This window comes from Psammomys obesus, unplaced genomic scaffold, assembly GCF_907164565.1.
Source record: "Psammomys obesus unplaced genomic scaffold, mPsaObe1.curated_primary_1811, whole genome shotgun sequence".
NCBI lineage: Eukaryota > Metazoa > Chordata > Mammalia > Rodentia > Muridae > Psammomys > Psammomys obesus.
In genome coordinates, this window is record NW_026589732.1 from 5,434,445 (window position 1) to 5,453,126 (window position 18,682).

Here is an 18,682-nt window from a genome sequence, read left to right on the forward strand (position 1 = left end):
AGATAGATAGATAGATAGATAGATAGATAGATAGATAGATAGATAGATAGATAGATAGATAGATAGATAATGAGGTGATGGGTGTGAAGATGTAGCAATCAGGGGACCTTATAACAAGGGTTTGTAAAGGTGTGAACTAGGAAAGTCTATGGAAAAACAATATGGATATTCCTTGAAAATGTAAACATGAAACTGCCATGTGGCCCATCAGTTCCAAAGGAAATGAAGTCAGTTATTGACACTTCTGTACTCACACACCTATTACAGCCTCATTCATAATAGCCAAAACATCACATCATTCCAAACATCCATCGACAGACAAATGCATAAATAAATGTGCTGTGCTCAATGGGATACAGTAAACTATAAACACTTAGGAAGTCATCGTGGATGAGCCTGCAGGACACCGTTATGTGGCACAAACTAGACACAGAAAGAATTATCGCATCATCTCACTCATATGTGGAATCTAAAAGTTTACCTCACCAAAACAGAGAATAGAATGGTGATGACTCGGGACTAAGGTGGTTATGGAGAGAGCTCAAGGAGCTATTGTTCAAAAGATTCAAAGTTTCTGCTAACTAGGTACATCCAATAAACCTACAACAGTGGACAACATGACTACCAAGACACTGGGATCTTGAAAAATGCTGAGGGGATGCTAAATGCTCACACTCCAAAGTCATGACAGTGTTTGATAAGAAACATGTTAGCTAGAGTCAGAGATCCTAATTATAAATACATGTTAGAGGATCCTGCCGAACATGATAAATGCATATAATTTTATCTGTTAAAAATAGTTTTGATTCTATGAGTAAATGCAACAAGACATAGAACACACACAAAAAGTATCACCACGTTTCAATATGGTTTACAGATTTGCACTTGAGTTTTTGTATGTGAAAAATGACGAACCAAGCGTGGCAGTTGCCCTCATGACTTAAAGTGTGCTTACCACTGTATAAAAGGTTATGTATCATTTAGTATTGTGGCTAGCATACCTGAAAAATAAAAATGCTCTGATGGAATTTATCTACAGTTCATTCTTGCCAGAGCTAGTTTGGCCTTGACCACTTCTCACTGGAGGACACTCCAATTTGCCATGATTGATACAGAGTTTGTTGGCCAACAATCAGAGAGGCCTAAATAAGTAAGGCAGCCAAAACTGAACACATGGAGACTCCCATGTGCTCCAGATGCTCTGTGTACAGATGATGGATTGAGACAGAATGGTCCAGCAGAAGTACAGATGGAGGGGCCAAGACACTGCCAAAACCAGAGCTGTAAATCTGCCATCGTGAGCAAAATGGCATCCATTGTGGACTGCAAGCTTGGCAGAGAGCAACGCTATCCTTTACCTTCACAGCCCTGCATCCTGAAGCAGAATCATCCCCTACAAGAACAGAAGACCCCGTGAGTGGAGAAATAGTAAAGGCATGTGTAGTTAGGAAGATCTGCCCATAAAGCCCACATACACACTGTAATAAGGTGCTGGATTGCTCCATCAGAGTTTTACAAAAAGTCAGGCATATGACTATAAAATGACTCCTGATCCCTTCTTCTCTCCATCTCCTTCTTTTAGTATTTAGGCACTCAGCATATTCCAGGTATTGCCAGTATCTGGATGTACATATTGAATCTATGTTATCTTTTTTATTAATTTTTTGAGCATACAAAATAATGAGCTTCATTATAAATATATAAATTAAAATATGCTTTTGGTCCACTTTTTCTCTTTTATGCTCCATACCTCCTTTGTGATTTGAATGTTGGCTGGCAAGATTATCTTTTTATTAATTTTCACATATATATGTGTAGATTTATAAGAATTAGCAGAGTCTCCCAGCTACAAGATACATTTTATACTAAGGATGAAGATTGACATGCAAATCTGGGTTTTCTAGGGTTGGGTAATCCCTTCTTCCATCTTAGGTTTTCCATTTCTTAGTACTTTCAGAGTTGACTATGCTCATCTGCCTCTCCAGTGACTTACACAATTATCATTGGCACTATTGTCACACTCTGCGATAATAGTATAATACAATAATGATGACTACAGTGGGAATGCTATCTATCTATTTATCAAGCAACAACTTCACTTATTTCTAGGGTGCATATAAAGATTCAGACAGTGTCCTAAACAATTTGTATACATATACACACCTATACACATATATACATATATAGTGTATATTTGTGCATAAATATATATTAGCTTAACTATATGAATTGGTGACTTAACATATGTTTATAATTCAGCAAATAATACATATACATATATATAAACGACTATTTGGAGGGAGAAAGGGGGAAGTTATATAATTATACTATAATCTCAAAAAAAATAGAGAAAAATTTTAAACGTCAGATAGTGTGCCCAGGTATCAGGACCACGTTTCTTTTTTTTTTTTTTTTTAATTTTATTTTTTTCTTATCAGTTACATTGTATTAACTCTGTATCCCAGCCGTGTCCCGATCCCTCATTCCCTCCCAGTCCCTCCCTCCCTCCCTCATCTCCACCATGCCCCTTGCCAAGTCCACTAATAAGGGGGAACCTCCTCCCCATTCATCTGATCCTGTTTTATCAGGTATCTTCAGGACTGGCTGCAAAGCTCTCCTCTGTGGCCTAACAGGACTGTTCCTCCCTTGGGGGCTGGGGAGGCCAAAGAGCCAGTCATTGAGTTCCTGTTAGAAATAGTCTTTGTTCCCCTCACTATGGGAAACGAATTGGTTACTGAGCTACCACAGGCTACATCTGAGCAGAGGTTCTAGGTTACATTCATTCGTGGTCCTTGGTTGCATGTCAGTCTCAGAAAAGACTCAGGACCACGTTTCAAAGTAGGAAAAACTGGCTTCAGAGTTCACCTCTTAACTGCTACACTTTTACAAACATTTGAATTTGTAACTAGTACTGAAACACCAATAGCCAAATAGATTAAGTACAGGATTCTTTAGCTACCGAAAGATTCCTGTCATGTTACACTGTGAGATTTAGGGGGATAGTGAAAACAGAATCATGTGCCATATTCTAAAACTGCTTCAGACACAATCTGGCTGTGCATGGCCAAGTCTCTAAAACAGTGACCCCCACCACTTAATAGAAGAAACAAACACATAAATGATCTTGGTTCTGAAATTTTAGATTTTTAATGCCTAGTATGGTCTTTGACGTTCTATATTGACAAGTATTTAATGTACGGGGAGGGAGAGGCTGGAGTTTGCTTAGTGTTTCCGAGTACTTGTTGCTCTGGCAGAGCTCATGGATTTTATTACCAGTGCACACATGCTGTCTTATAATCATGTCAAACTCCAGTTCCAAGGGAGTCTGGTGCCCTCTTCTGGCCTCCACAGGGACTGGGCAAGCATGTGGTACACATATATATGCACGCAAAACATTCATACACATAAATACGTACAAATTTAAGAATATAAAACATGGGAATTCTTAAAATATTGATGAAACTTTTTCAATATTACAAGTTATATGGAGGCAAAGAAAAGCACTTTTAAATAATGATCTGATGATTATTTGGAAATAGAATTAAGTATATGTTTGAATCTAGTTGACCCAAATTCAGTGCCCCCCTCCAAGTGCCACTTGTGTGCTTTAGAGAACCTTTGTGGGTCTCCGGGAAAGAAAGTGTATTTAAACCTCGTATACAGATCTTCTGAGCATATCAACATACTGGAGTGCCACACACTTCGTATTTAATGGCTGGTGGTGATCATTAACTTTTACTCCTTGTTGCTAACTTCCGTCTTCGGTTGTGGCAGTACCAGTGATTATTAAAACTTGTCCATGCTGATTTCTTATTTTAAACACCAGTCTACTGTGCTCGGTGCTATGGGGATAATTTTTAAGTGTCAGGTAGATGCTGATATCAAAGAGTTTACAACCCATGCAAGGGTGTAATGCTGTAAAGAGATATTAGTTCAAAAAGCAAGAGATGGGTGTAATAATGAAGTAACAGCCAAACCACTGTTTGGGAGAAACACATCCCCAAGATGATCAAATAAGTGCTTATAATGCAAATAATGATGTAATGTGAGATATAAAAGTTTGCTTTCTTGAACCATTAGCTATCCAAATCCTTCCTCATCATTGCAACTTGTAAAGTTTTAATCCTGACACAAGCTTTATAAACTCCACTACACACTACACTATTATTTCAATTTAAGTTTTATATGGTCTTAGAGTTTGTAATATTTTGCCCTGAGTTGTATCTTAAATGATCAAATATTGGTTTCTCCAATTCTTTCAAAGAATTTAATTACAAGGTACTAATTCACCATCTTCCCAACAACATGCTATCTTTTAAAAGGACTGTAGTTCCTTAGAAGTTATTTTATGTGCCTCTGCTCTATCTCAAATCAAACAGGAGTTTGAAATTTCTTCAATATTCCTTCCCCAGATTTTTATTGGTGAAATATCCATGTATTTCATAAAGTCAACAAGGGAATCCCTGATTGCTGAGGAGAAAACAATCCTAACAGGAGAATGCTGCTACCTGAACCCCTTACTCCGAAGGATCATTAGATTCATAGGTAAGTATAAGAGCCTGGTGAGCCGCACCCCCATGGATAGTGAGGCTTACTAAACTTGGTGGATGTGCTTGAGCCAATAAACCAAGATTCAGCAGTACTAGCATTAAAAGCAAGGGCTGCTTGGAAATTTTCCACTAAGGGTAAAGATAGTCCTATTCCAGTGCCGTGTCAAATCTTTGATCCTTGAGGAAAGATGTGGTTTGTAAAGTGCTACACAGAGTCAAATATTTGATCCTTGAAGTACTATGGTGCTTATTAAATTGTTGTGCAGAATGATTTCAACCAATTCTCCCCCACTGGTTATTTCTCTGACATTATTCCTAGATGTGTATCTTAACATTGATTGGGTATCGACATAAACTAAAGGGTAAAGAGCAGATAAGGGTTGAGGGACAAATGGGAACATCGCTAAAATGAAATAATCAAATTTCCTAGCAAAGTTTTCCTGGCCTGTAGCTCTATTATTTGGGAAATTTAACAAAGTATGAGACATCTACTCCATCAGATTCTTGAAAACCATGTCTTTTCAAACTTGGAAAAGAAATGTTTACTTTTGTATTCATGACATGGAATAACAAAGCCATCTTCTATGTCCTACCTAAAAATGCCTAGAGAGCTACAGATAATGATTTTAGTATGGAAATGTGTATATTAGTGCAGATAGAAACAAATCTTGCAGAATCCCTACATTATAAGGACTCAACAAATGATCATTAGGTCAGTAGTGTAACAAAACCTTGTAAATGTCTGCTGACAAGATCTTCATTGGATCCCCAATAAAATTTCCAAATTATGAACATAGCTATTACTAAAACAAGCTATGGTGCTTGTTAGAAGATAGGGAACTGGCTATATTATGCTCACATTCATTCATTAAATAATTAATACCTTTTTCCTGTTATAGTAAAGGATGCATGTTATGAGCATATGACCTTCTCAAAGTCTAATCAATAACGTCTCTGATTGGATTAGGAATGAAAAATGTACTAGAACAGGAAGCCTAAGAAATGCTACATCAGTGTTGCAATTTAAAATTTAGCACTTAAATACTCTTAGGAATGAATGCATGTCTGCAGAATTAACATTTTTCTGGTCTTCAGAAGACCGCAGTTGGATCACTTGGGTATAGCCTCATCAAAGTGATGTTACCACTGTCCAAGTTACCATGCCCAAACTCAGACAAGTTCCCACCGGAATGACTACCAAATCATGGGGGAAAAAAGAGAGAGGAAAATATATATCCCACTGACCACTGAACTAGATAGTTCATTACGTTACTCCATTTAATCCATCTGCCATTACATGACGTGTTTTATTGTTTGAAGTTTACAGATGAAGAGTCTAACAGAACACAGAATCAAAATATAATTTGATTCAAGATTGTATGGTCTCTCATAATTAACTGTAGATATCTTTCAAAGTCACTGTTACTGGTTCTTTGCAGAGAGAAGCCATGTCTATCTGTGGTTTACCCTACTTAGGACAAGGTCCAAAGAAATTTTAACTGATGTTTGTCCCTTATGTAGAAGTCTGTAGCTTATATAAGGCTTGCAAAGAGAGGCCAGGCAATCCCAATCTCCGAAGGGGAACCCTCCACACAGCATGCTGTGGCCCGTGAAATTATCACGTGCGACCCAGCATGGAGCCAAGGCATGGTTTCAAGATCAATCGAGGATCATCAAGTTTCCACTGTTAAGTGATGACACATTTTTCCATCTGGATTTTGTATGCGAAGAGGAAATGATAAAAAAAAAAAGTACTTCCACTATGACCACCCATGGTATGGTTGTGGGGAAGTTCTTCCATTGTAGATATGAGAGAGCAAACAGTTGGAGGCAGCCGGAAGAGTCCAAGGCAGGGAGAAAAATGTAGACTGAACACGGTCAGCAGACTGGACATGGCCAGGGCTGTGTTTGAAGGAAGGGAGAATAGCAGGAGTAGAGAACAAGAAAGCAAAGTGAGAACAGCAGGGTCATAAGGAGGGTGAGTAGTTGTGGGGAAGGAGGACACTGGCATGGGACCTTTGAAATATATAACTAAATGTATACTGAGGGAGCTTGGGGGCTGCACTGGAGGGAGATCTGATGTGCAGCCACCTGCATGTGACAACGGAGACCCATACAGTCCTCCTGCCAGAAGTAAGGGAAATGACTCCTTTCGGCAAATGGAGACCAGTTTCACACGTTCCTGAGGAATGCTGGCTTTTATCTAACCACCAGAAATCCTTCTATAGTGCACGTTGAGCTCATATCTGGATATTTGAACTGCCTTTTATAGAGTTTGAGAAATTAGACTTTCCTTGGACCTAACAAGTTTATCATAAGGTAATAGAAATCTGGATGCTAAGATCATATGGTGGAGATATTAAAAAAATTAGCTCAACTTCAACATTATAAAATAGCCAGTGGGTAACGGGTAAAGCTTGAGGAACATGGTCACAGTGTCCTTGTTTTTTTGACCGAAGGATCTGCCCTCAAATAGAAAAACTGGGAGACTCTCACTATTTGGGAACTCATTAGCAATGCAGATGTGTGGAATTCACCCCAAACCTACTCAGGATTAAGCCTGATGACCATTGGCTTAGGCAAATAAAATTCTTATTCCCCTTGAAAGACTCCTCCACGTTACATCATAATTCAGTTGTATCCACCCTCAGTACCACAAAGATACTATATTGCAGACATTTACTGTGTGTGTGTGTGTGTGTGTGTGTGTGTGTGTGTGTGTGTATACACATTCATGTGTGTATCCATACAGCTGTACCCATGTGGAGACTGGAGAACAGTGTAGCAAGTCCTGCTCTAGGACTCTCCACCTTACTCCCTTGTCACTGTGTTGCTCTGAACCTCGAGCTAGGCTGACAGCCTGAAAACCCCCGTGATCCTCCTGTCTCCACCCTCCACAGCACTGAAGTTGCAGGCACATGTGGCCACACCCGGTATTGTACATGGGTGCTGGTGAGTCAACCTCAAGTGCTCATGCTTACATTACAAGCACTCTTACTCACTGAGCCATCACTCTGAACCATTTTCTCGTGAGCCTTGCACAACCTACAGAGCCCTTCATGATCTGAGACCCTGTCCTGTCTGCAATCTCCTGTCTCAGGCTAACCCGCTTTACTGGCCCTCAGAAAGACTATAGTATTCCCGTATCAGTTCTTGTTCATGTTGTGCTCCTACCGTCTCGAGTGCCCTTTTACCATAGCATCTGGCACATCCTTTTGGATCCGTTTAAACATTACCTGTTTATATCTAAACAAGTAGCCACCTTGTCTTCCAGACCCCACTGGACCTTGTGCTTTCTTCTTTTATAGGCATATTGGTACTATTGCTTAAGTCTGTTACTCCTCATAATTTCTGATCCTTCCAGAGTGGGGAATTTATGTGAACAGTGTATTGCAAGCAAATGCCTCAGACATAGACTTTGAATAAAGTAGAACTTCTCTCTTTATTTTCGTGTTTGTTTGTTTCTTTGTCCGATAAATGAAGAGCAAAGAGAAATCTTAATAAATATTTTCCTAAAACCATCTTTGCAAAAGCTGATTCTCACATTTTCATTTGTCTTTTTTTTAAAGACCCTGATTGCCACTCCAGCTTGGTTCTAGGACTTTAGTGTACACAAATAAGGCGATTTGAAAGAGAGAGCCTGAGAGGTCCATTATGACTCTTCATAAAGCAGTGTCAGAAACAGGAGAGTAAAGAGGCATATTTTCCAGAAAAGATTAATATAGGAGAATATAGATTATTTTGTTTATAAAAAGGTGGTAAATGTATTCATTGAAATAGAAACCTTTTAAATGGAAATATTTCCTTTGACAAAAATTAAAGTAAAATAAGGTAGTTACCAAACTCTATTAGAAAGATTACTGTAAAGAGCTTAATAGTCTTTTTTTTCTAAGCCAGTAGTCAACAAGATACATACTCTGCAATTGGCATTGGAAAATGATAACTGCTTTAAATGACTGTTCTAATTAAGCATAAATGATTTCCCCTTGCAGTTTATGTAAATTGTTTTCAAAACCATTATAAATAGTATTTCCTAGTAAATACAATCAGCTTTGTGTTACAGAAAAAGCCAATGGATCAGCAAATTATTTTAGGGAAATTTACTTTTATACTAAGAGGCTCAGGAACAACAGCATTCTGATAGCAATATATGGATATGTCCTTTTGGTAATTCTAATTTATAGTGTATGTCCAAAGATTTAGAAATAAATATCCACTTAACACTTCTTGTTTAAGATTTATTCATTAAGTATACAGTATTCTGCCTGCATGTACACCTGCACGCCAGAAGAGGGCAACAGATCTCATTCTAGATGGTTGTGGGCCACCATGTGGTTCCTGGGAATTGAACTCAGGATCTTTGGAAAAGCAGCCAATGCTCTTAACCTCTGAGCCATCTCTCCAGCCCTTAAATGTCCTTTTAAATCCCACATTTCTTTTCATGTCAAGTCATGTATTCTAAGAAAGTAGAGATGTAGATTAATTTTATGAACTAAATTAATTTTCCATAATATAAATTAAAATACCAAGGTAATAATAGTGGGGCTGGAAAAATGGCTCAGCAACTAACAGTATATACTGTTCTTGCAGAGGATGAAAGTTCGGTTCCCAGCATGTCAATCAGGTGGCTCACAGCAGCCTCTAAATCCAGTTCTAAGGGCACCTAACACCTCTGACTTCCACAAGCATCTGCACACACATTCATACAACCACACACATACACATAATTAAAAATAAATCTTTTTAAAAATACAATTATGCTATGATCTCCATTATAATCTCAAAAATACTGTTAAAGGTGTCTAATGAAGGGAAACTATTCGTGATAAAATGTTATTCAAAATATTAAAATATTCTCTATTTCTAAATATATAACTGAATCTACACCACACCTGGAATTCTAGCACTGAGAAGTGCAGATGAGGATGAGGTAGGAATATTAAGAATTCAAGTCCAGCCTTGGCTACATAGTAAGACCCTGTCTCAAGTTTTAAAAGATACATTATAGAAGTATATGTTATCTTTGTGTGCCCTTAAAATGAGAACAAATGACAATTAATAAAAAAGAGACTGAATTTGAAAGATTGCAAGGAAGGTATATGGGAGGGTTCGGAAGGTGGGAAAAGAAGAGAGAAATGATACAATTATACAATAATCTCAAAATAAAAAAAAGAAAAACATGGATTAAAATGGAAGTTCACTCTTGTCATTTCTGAATATAATGAGTGAATTGTTTGCTGTCTACTGTTCTGTAATCTCAATTCCTTTAATTATAAATATGTATAATTTTGGAATAAAAAAGAACTAAAGATTTAAGAGATTTTTTTAAAAAGATACATGACTTCTCTTATTTTTCCCTCTCCATGCCTTTTCATTCTCATTCCAGCTCATTGCATGCATGGTAATCTACAATATTAGGTTCTCAAAAAGATGAAACTGGCTTCCTTTCAGCAGCAAGAACTTAAATACAGAAAACACACACTCCCCTGAAATATAAGAGGACAAACACCCCCCTCAATTTATTGGAACCTAACATAAAGTAGGTTCTCAATAAATTATTAGTTGAAGATTCTTAATAAATTATTAGGTGAACGTTGAATGAACATGAATGGCCCCTTAGGTTTAAATTATAACTAATGAAAGTAGAAATAAAATGATTACGTGAAATTTCCTTCTAGAATTATTACATTTAAATGACTTTCAAAATTGAGACCAATTTCCTAGTTCTTAAAAGGCTGATGCCAACCTTGTCTCTGCGTATCAATTTTTACAACCATAAAACACTATGACCCTTGAAAGTGCATTTAAAATATTCATGCTTCATTCAGATCACACTTAATTTATGGAAATTAATTAGTGTTACATTCATTAACTGCTTAGCATAGCATTTTCTATTCTGTCCAGTGTTCTTAATTCTTGGACTTGACCTAAATTGCAAAAGACTTGCTTAGTATTTAATTACATTTTGATTAGATGTAATAATAGAATAGTGATGTGGTCACCAATGAAAAGCCCATAATAAATAGTTTCTGAGTGGCAGGCTGTTTGAGGTGCTAACAGAGCATCTACTGTTGGCATGTCTGTAGTGTTTTTCCGGCAACCCCACAGAAGGTAGCTCTTCAAGAAAAGAAAGCTAATTTAGTCTTCTTTCTACATGGTAGCCCCAAACCTTGCTAAGTCCACTTTCTAGTTATAACTTCTTAGTGTTTAGCCAAAAAGTAATAATTTAAGAAGTGATTTGTCACCCTCAGCAGGGTTGACTTGTCAGGCCAGTGTTCACGACTGGCGTGGTATGGTCTTACTTCTGTTACTGTTATAAAATGCCTTGACTAAAAGCTCCTTAGGAAAGCTCACAATTCCTGGTTCATGACTCTGACTGTAAGAAGGAAAGGACAGTAAAGATTGGAAGCAGCTACTGGCATCACATCCACAGTCAAAAGCTTGGACGAATGAGTGAATGCATGCTTAGTGCTCAGCTGCATTCTCTACTTTTCTACAGTCAGGGTCACCAAAGCAAAAATGGTACCACCACCCACTTTCAGGCAGTGTCTTCATCTACTGATGAAGACAGTAAAGTCAGCTCCCCTCAAAGATGTCCACAGTCCAACCTAACTGAGACAGTCCCTCCCTCAGATTCGCTTCCCCGGTCGTATCACAATGGCAATTAAAATCAGCTGTCACAGCCAGGTATTTCTCTTTCGTATGGCAGTAGAGCAGAATCTTCTAGTTACTGTAGGATTTCTCTCATCATCCTTGGCCTCCCCTGACCAGATACCTGCCACACCATCTGTCTGGTATTAGCATCCATCAAAACTGCCTTCCAAAACACTAGTCCCTGGGATGAAGGAACATGCTGAGTTACAAACCACTTCTGTATTGCTTAAGAAAACAATGATTTCACCTTACACCCATCAGAATGGCTAGGATCAGAAACTCAAGTGACAACACATGCTGGAGAGGATGCATGCTAGACGGGAATGCAAACTTGTACAACCACTTTGGAAATCAATCTGGCGCTTTCTCAGACAATTAGGAATAGTGCTTCCTCAAGATCCAGCTATACCACTCCTAAGCATATATCCAAAAGATGCCCAAGTATACAAAAAGGGCATTTGCTCAACCATGTTCATAACAGCATTATAATATTATAAAAGCCAGAATCTGGAAACATCCCAGATGTCCCCCAACGGAGGAATGGATAGAGAAATTGTGGTACATTTACACAATGGACTATTACTCAGCAATTAAAAACAAGGAAATCATGAAATTTGCAGGCAAATGGTGGGATCTGGGAAAGATCATCCTGAGTGAGGTGATCCGGAAGGAGAAAGACACACACGGTATATACTCATTATAAGTGGATATTAGTCATGTAATATAGGATAAACCTACTAAAATCTATACTCCTAAAGAAGCTAAACAAGAATGAGGATCCTAGAAAAGTTGCTCAATCCTCATTCAGGACAGACATCGGAAGTGGGAGAAAACAGGGACCAGGACAAGAGCCTACCACAGAGGGCCTCTGAAATACTCTAACCAGCAGGGTATTAAAACAGATGCTGAGACTCATAGCCAAAGTTTGGACAGAGTGTAGGGAATCTTAAAAGGAGGGGACATAGAAAGACCTGGAGGAAACAGGAGCTCCACAAGGAGACCAACAGAACCAAAAAAACTGGGCCCAGGGGTTTTTGTAAAGACCAATACTCCAATGAAAGACCATGCCTGGGGATAACCTAGACCGCTTGCTCAGATGTAGCCCATGGAAGCTCATTCTCCAAGTGGGTTCCCTAGTAATGGGAACAGAGACTGTCTCTTACATGAACTCAGTGGCTGGCTCTTTGATCACCTTACGCTGGGGGGAGTACAGCTGTACCAGGCCACAGAGGAAGACAATGCAGCCAGTCCTGATGAGACCTGATAGGCTAGGGTCAGATGGAAGGGGAGGAGGACCTCACCTATCAGTGGACTGAGGGAGGGACATGGGAGGAGAAGAAGGAGGGCACGTAGGATTGGGAGGGGTTGAGGGAGGGGGTACAGCTGGGATGCAAATTTAAATTTATTAAATAAATTGTAATAATCAAAAATAAATTTAAAATATATTTTTAGAAAGAAAACAAGCATATTTTTCTTTATTTTGTTGTTTTTCTTTATTCACTTTACAATCCAATCATAGCCTCCTTCCTCCTCTCCTCCTGGTCCTATCCTCCTTCCCTGTTCCCTGTATTCTCCCTTCCCCTCAGAAAAGGGAAGACAGACAGACACACACACACGCACACACACACACCTACCCATCCCAGCACATCAAGTCTGAGGATTGAGCGTATCCTTTACCATGGTGGCTGGCAAGGCAACCCAGCCAGGGGCAAGTGATCAAAGAGCATGCAAGCTGTCAGAGACAGCCCTTCTCCCCTTACTAGGGAAACCACTTGAAGACCAAGCTGTTCATCAGGTACATATATGTAGGGGGCCTAGGTCCAGTCCATATATGGTCCTTGGTTGGTGTTTCAGTCTCTGGAAGACCTGCTAGTTAGTTGGCCCTGTTGGTCTTCTTGTGGAGGACCTGTTCCCTCTGGGTCCTTCTATCCTTCTCTTACTCTTCCACAAGGTTTCCTGAGCTCCACCCACTGTATGTATCAGCATCTGTTTTAATCCATTGCTAGGTGGAGCCTCTCAGAGAACAGCTATACTAAACTCCCATCTTCAAGTACAGCAGAGTATCATTAATAGAGTCAGGGGTTGGCTCTCTCTCTCTCTTGGTATGAGTCTCAGATTGGGCCAGGCATTGTTTGGACATTCTGTCAATCTGTTCTGTCTTTATCCCTGCACATCTCCTAATCAGGCTATATTTTGGTTCAGAGTTTTTGTGGGTGGGTTGGTGTGCCCCTCCCTCCACTAGGAGTCCTGACTTGTTAGAAGGTGTCCTCTTCAGTCTCCATGTCCCCTGCTACTATATGTCTCTGCTAATGGAGCCTCCACTAGAGTCACCGCCATGTCCTCCAGGAGCCTACCCTGTCATAATTCTCCTGCCTGTCTCAGACATGCCCCAGGCCACAGTTTCCCTTCTCTCTGCAGGCCTCTGTCCTCCTGCCCCCTCCCCATCAGATCCCCACCCTCATTTTCCCTCAGCACTCCCTCTCCTATCCTGTTCCCTATCTTCTAGAACTTCCTCTGTCTATTCTATTTCCCCTTCTCAGTGAGCTTCATAATCCTTCCTTGGGCCCTCCTTGTTATTTAGCTTCTTTGGGTCTGTGAATTGCAGTATGGTTATCCTGTACTATAGGTCTAATATCTGCTTATAAGTGAGCCCATACCTTGTATGTCTTTCTGGGTCTAGGTTACCTCACTCAGAATGATCTTTCCTAGTTCCATCCATTTGCCTGCAAACTTCACGATTTCCTTGTTTTTAAAAGATGAGTAGTATTACATTGTATAAATGTACCATAGTTTCTTTATCCATTCTTCAGTTGAGGAACATCTGGGTTGTTTCCAGTTCCTGGCTATTACAAATAAAGCTGCTATGAACACAGTTGAGCAAATGTCTTTGTTGTATAATAGAGCATCTTTTAGGCATATGCCCAGGGGTGCTATAGGTGGGTCTTGAGGTAGAACTATTCCCAATTTTCTGAGATAGCACCATTAGATTCCCAAAGTGGTTGTAAAAGTTTGCATTCCCATCAGTAATGGAGGAGTGTTCCCATTTCTCCACATCCTTAGCAGCATGTGCTGTCACTTGAGTTTTTGATCTTAGCCTTTCTGACAGGTATAAGACAGAATCTCAGAATCATTTTGATTTGCATTTCTCTGATGACTAATATTGTTGAGCACTTTTTAAGTGCTTCTAGGCCATTCAAGATTCCTCTCTTGAGATTCTCCATTAAGCTCTGTAACCCATTTTTTAATTGGATTATTTGTTTTGTTGCTGTTTAATTTCTTGAGTTCTGTATATAGTTTGGATATTAGTGCTTTGTAAGATATAGAGTTGGTGAAGATTTTTTGCCAATCTGTAGGCTGCCATTTTGTTCTGTTGACAGTATCCTTTGCTTTACAGACTTTTCAGTTTCATGAGGTCCCATTTATTAATTGTTGATCTTAAGAGTATGAGCTGTTGGTGTTCTATTCAGAGGTTGTCTTCTATGCCAATGAGTTCAAGGCTCTTCCCCACTTTCTCTTCTAATAGATTTATGGTGTCTGGTTTTATGTTAAGGTCCTTGATCCGAGGCCCTGCACATGCTAGACAAGTGATCCGCCACCACGTCCCTCTCAGTTCGGAGGGTTATCCTCAGGAAAATATTCAAGCATTCTCGATATCACAATGTTTTTTTAGTCTCTTCTTTTGAGGGCGCATGAGTGCATGGCGTGAGTATGAAAGTCACACAACAATTTCAGGGGTTGGCCCTCACTGTCCACCTTGTTTGAGACAGTTTGTTATTTGCTGGTACCCATGCCAGACTAGCTTGCCTGTGACTTCTCGAGAATTCTCCTCCTCCGGTGCCATCTTGCTAGGGAAGCACTTGGAAGGCAGACAAACACCACTACACCAGGCTTGATGTGGAGTCTTCGGATTTGAACTCAGTTCCTCACACTTGTACAGAAAATTTGGATTTGAACTCAGTTCCTCACACTTGTACAGAAAATGTGTCACCTGTTGCATCATCTCCCCAGCCCTTGTTCTTTAATTAGCTTTCCTGATGCATTAACCTCGTATTTGGTGACAAATGGACAATTCTATTTCAAATTTTTTTATAATAAATTGAGAATGAATCCATGCTGAAGGATGAGTGAGACAATTATAGGTGGCAATGGCTGCATTCTAGACCAAGGTGCTTTCCCAAAATCAACTGGTACCATCTATGACAAGAGCATCTATGTGTTTACCCCTTTTAAGAAATAGATAAATCCACAGTTTTTATTTAATTGTACATTTATGATGTTGCCTGCTCATATGTCTGTGTACCATGTATGTGCCCGGTGCCCACTGAAGCCAGAAGATGATCTCAGATCTCCTAGAACTGAGTTACAGATAGTTGTGAATGGCCATATGGGGGCTAGAAATCAAGCATGGACCATCTGGGCCATCTCTCCAGTCATCCCTCCCCTTTGTAAACAGAGGCAGAAAACGATGTCACCAACTTAAGACATTTCCATCTCTTTCTCACTATCCTTTGTTTAGAAGCTGTGTGACATTTTCTCTATTAGAAAATGTGTCAGAACAATGCTTTTATGCACCTGCGTGTTAATGTTTAAAGTGACAATCTTGTGACAGCGTGAGAAATGAGGACATTTCCCTCCAAAATATGCATGTGTAAGTAAAACTGAACCCAATTTCCAGGTTCTTCATAATTCCTAGATTCCATGTGCAGCCAAAAAGTCTCCAATAAGCCATGTTTCCTTTGGCCCACCATACTCCAATTTAAGGATTTTCTCCCCATTTGAAGAATGCCCTGAGAGGCTGCAGGTAAATTTCAGAGGTACCATGCTTGCCAGGCATGCAGGAGGAGACCCTGGATTTGTTCCCCTCTCACTGTAAAAAGGTGTTTGGTTCCCAAGATTCAAGAGATACTGTTAAAGTCCTAGTTTTCAGGTACTCTCTTTATTTTCTAGGTGTCCAAAACTAAGCTGAATTTTGTGGTACATATAAGGAGCATATATGAGTACTATATCCCATGCCTCAAATGCTTTGTTGTCAGCACACAATTGGAGATGAGAGGTGCCAACACAATTAGAAAATACGGGCAGTCTCTATGCTCACTCAACTCTTCACCGGTTAGTCATTATCCATAAAGTTTCATCAATCACATAGTTCTGCAATTACCTATTGAACCTATCTATCGATCAATTATAGTAATACTTCCTGTGTTCCCATTTTGATACAAAATTAAATGTGTTCCCTACTCTTATGTGTTTTATGGAGGACAGAGTTGTTAACAGCTTTTTCTGCTCTTGCAAAAGATCCTGGTTTGGCTCCCAGCACTCACGTGGTAGCTCACAACCATTTATAATTCCAGTTGCAAAAGATCCAGTACCTTCTTTTTTTTTTAACTTTTATTAATTACACTTTATTCATTTTGTATCCCCCCATAAGCCCCTCCCTCCTCCTCTCCCGGTCCCACCCTCCCCCCTTTCTGCATGCATGCCCCTCCCCAAGTCCACTGATAGGGGAGGTCCTCCTCTCCTTCTTTCTGATCTTAGTCTATCCGTTCTCATCAGAAGTGGCTGCATTGTCAGGGTTCTAGGTTATCTCCACGGATAGTCCTTGGTTGGAGTATGAGTCTCTGGGAAGTTCCCTGTGTTCAAATTTTCTTGTTCTGTTGCTCTCCTTGTGGAGACCCTGTCCTCTCCAGCTCTTACTATTTCCCACTTCTTACATAAAATTCCATTCACTCTGCCCATCAGTTGGCCATCAGGCTCAGCATCTGCTTTGACAGTCTATACTGCAGAGGCTTTCAGAGGCCGTCTGTGGCAGGTTCCGAGGTTGTTTCCTGTTTTCTTCTTCTGGCTTTCAGAGGCCCTCTGTAGCAGCTTCCTAGGTTGTTTCCTGTTTTCTTTTTCTTCTGATGTCCATCCTCTTTGCCTTTCAGGATGGGGATTGAGCATTTTAGTTAGGGTCCTCTCTTTTGCTTAGTTTGTTTAGATGTACAGATTTTAGTGAGTTTATTCTATGTTGTATGTATATATGAGTGAGTATATACCGTGTGTGTCTTTTTGCTTCTGGGACAACTCACTCAGGATGATCCTTTCCAGGTCCCACCATTTACCTGCAAATTTCATGATTTCCTTATTTTTCATTGCTGAGTAATATTCCATTGTATAGATGTACCACAGTTTCTGCATCCATTCTTCAGTTGAGGGGCATCTGGGTTGTTTCCAGCTTCTGCCTGGAAATAAAGCTGCTACAAACATGGTTGAGCAAATGTCCTTTTTGTGTACTTGAGCCTCTTCTGGGTATATGCCTAGGAGTGGTATGGCTGGATCTTGAGGAAGCACTATTCCTAGTTGTCTGAGAAAGCGCCAGATTGATTTCCTTCTTGGTAGCTCACAACCATTTTACCTCAAGTTACAAGAGATTCAGTGCCCTCTTCTGGCCTCTTCCACAGGCACCAGGTATTCATATGGTATGCATACAAAATGCAGGCAAACAGTCACACATATAAAGTAAAAAATAAATTTTTAGAAAGAAAAAAAAGCACATATTATGATTGTTTTAGTAGGAGATCTGGACATTACTGAATTAGTGTACAGATGTTAAATTCTTACTGGGGCAAGAATTTTGAAGATAGCCATAATGATATCACAGTAGCCTAAAGCAGAAGTATTTTCCCAAGACTTCATGGTTTACTTTTACCCATTCTCTCATAGGTGGAATAAAGTCTTTAAGTACACTGAGGGTGCAGCAACAGATAGAAGTGAGATTTTCTGGTGACCCTTCTTCTGAGCCACAACTTGCGGGCAGACTATTGCACACATCTCTAAGTCCAAATCCTTGGTAGAAGGCTTCCTGTTAGAGCTCCTCGGCCACAGCAGGCTGCAGCATTTACCTGCCTCACGCCAGTTCCCTGTGTTCTACGGATGCATGCATGCAGCTTTGCTTCTCTCTGATGCGAGTTGCCATTGCCCTAAGTCCTCACCACTCCGGCCCTGGTTGATATCACAGTGCCCCTAAATACATTTACAGAGGGCAGGAGACAGTCTACCAGTGAATTTAAAAATCTAATTTCACCTGACGGAGTGAAAGAAGACACATTTTCTGAGCAGTTTAAATTGCTGCCCAGAGCTGAGCCAAGGCAGGAAAGTAAAGAGAAAGTTTATCTAGATTTTCTGCTGCTTTCTCACTTTTGAGGAGAACCTGAGTTTTCCATAAGGTCAAACTTCATATTCATGTATAAGTAAAATTTACACACACACACACACACACACACACACACACACACACACACACACACACCATAAAGGGCCAGAACCAGAGAAAAAGGGAGAGATTTAACCTTCTTCCTGTCTAGGTTATTAATAGTGAAAACCCTTTATAGAGTCTCTCTCCTCACTCCAACATCAGTCCTGGCTCTTGGTGTTGTTAAGAATTTCTTTGTGTTTTCAGACATCATGTATATTTTAGTGAATAACTAAGAGACAATCCA

General features: G+C 39.8%; 1 protein-coding gene across 2 annotated transcripts in view; it reads left to right on the forward strand.

The window, feature by feature from the left end:
- Plppr1 (phospholipid phosphatase related 1) overlaps window positions 1-18,682 on the forward strand; it is a 266,024-nt gene that overhangs the window by 221,356 nt on the left and 25,986 nt on the right. For both annotated transcript variants that reach the window (XM_055605246.1, XM_055605245.1), the window contains one exon: window positions 4,413-4,545. In XM_055605246.1, coding sequence (XP_055461221.1) covers window positions 4,413-4,545 — 133 coding nt within the window. The remainder of the gene's footprint in view (window positions 1-4,412; window positions 4,546-18,682) is intronic.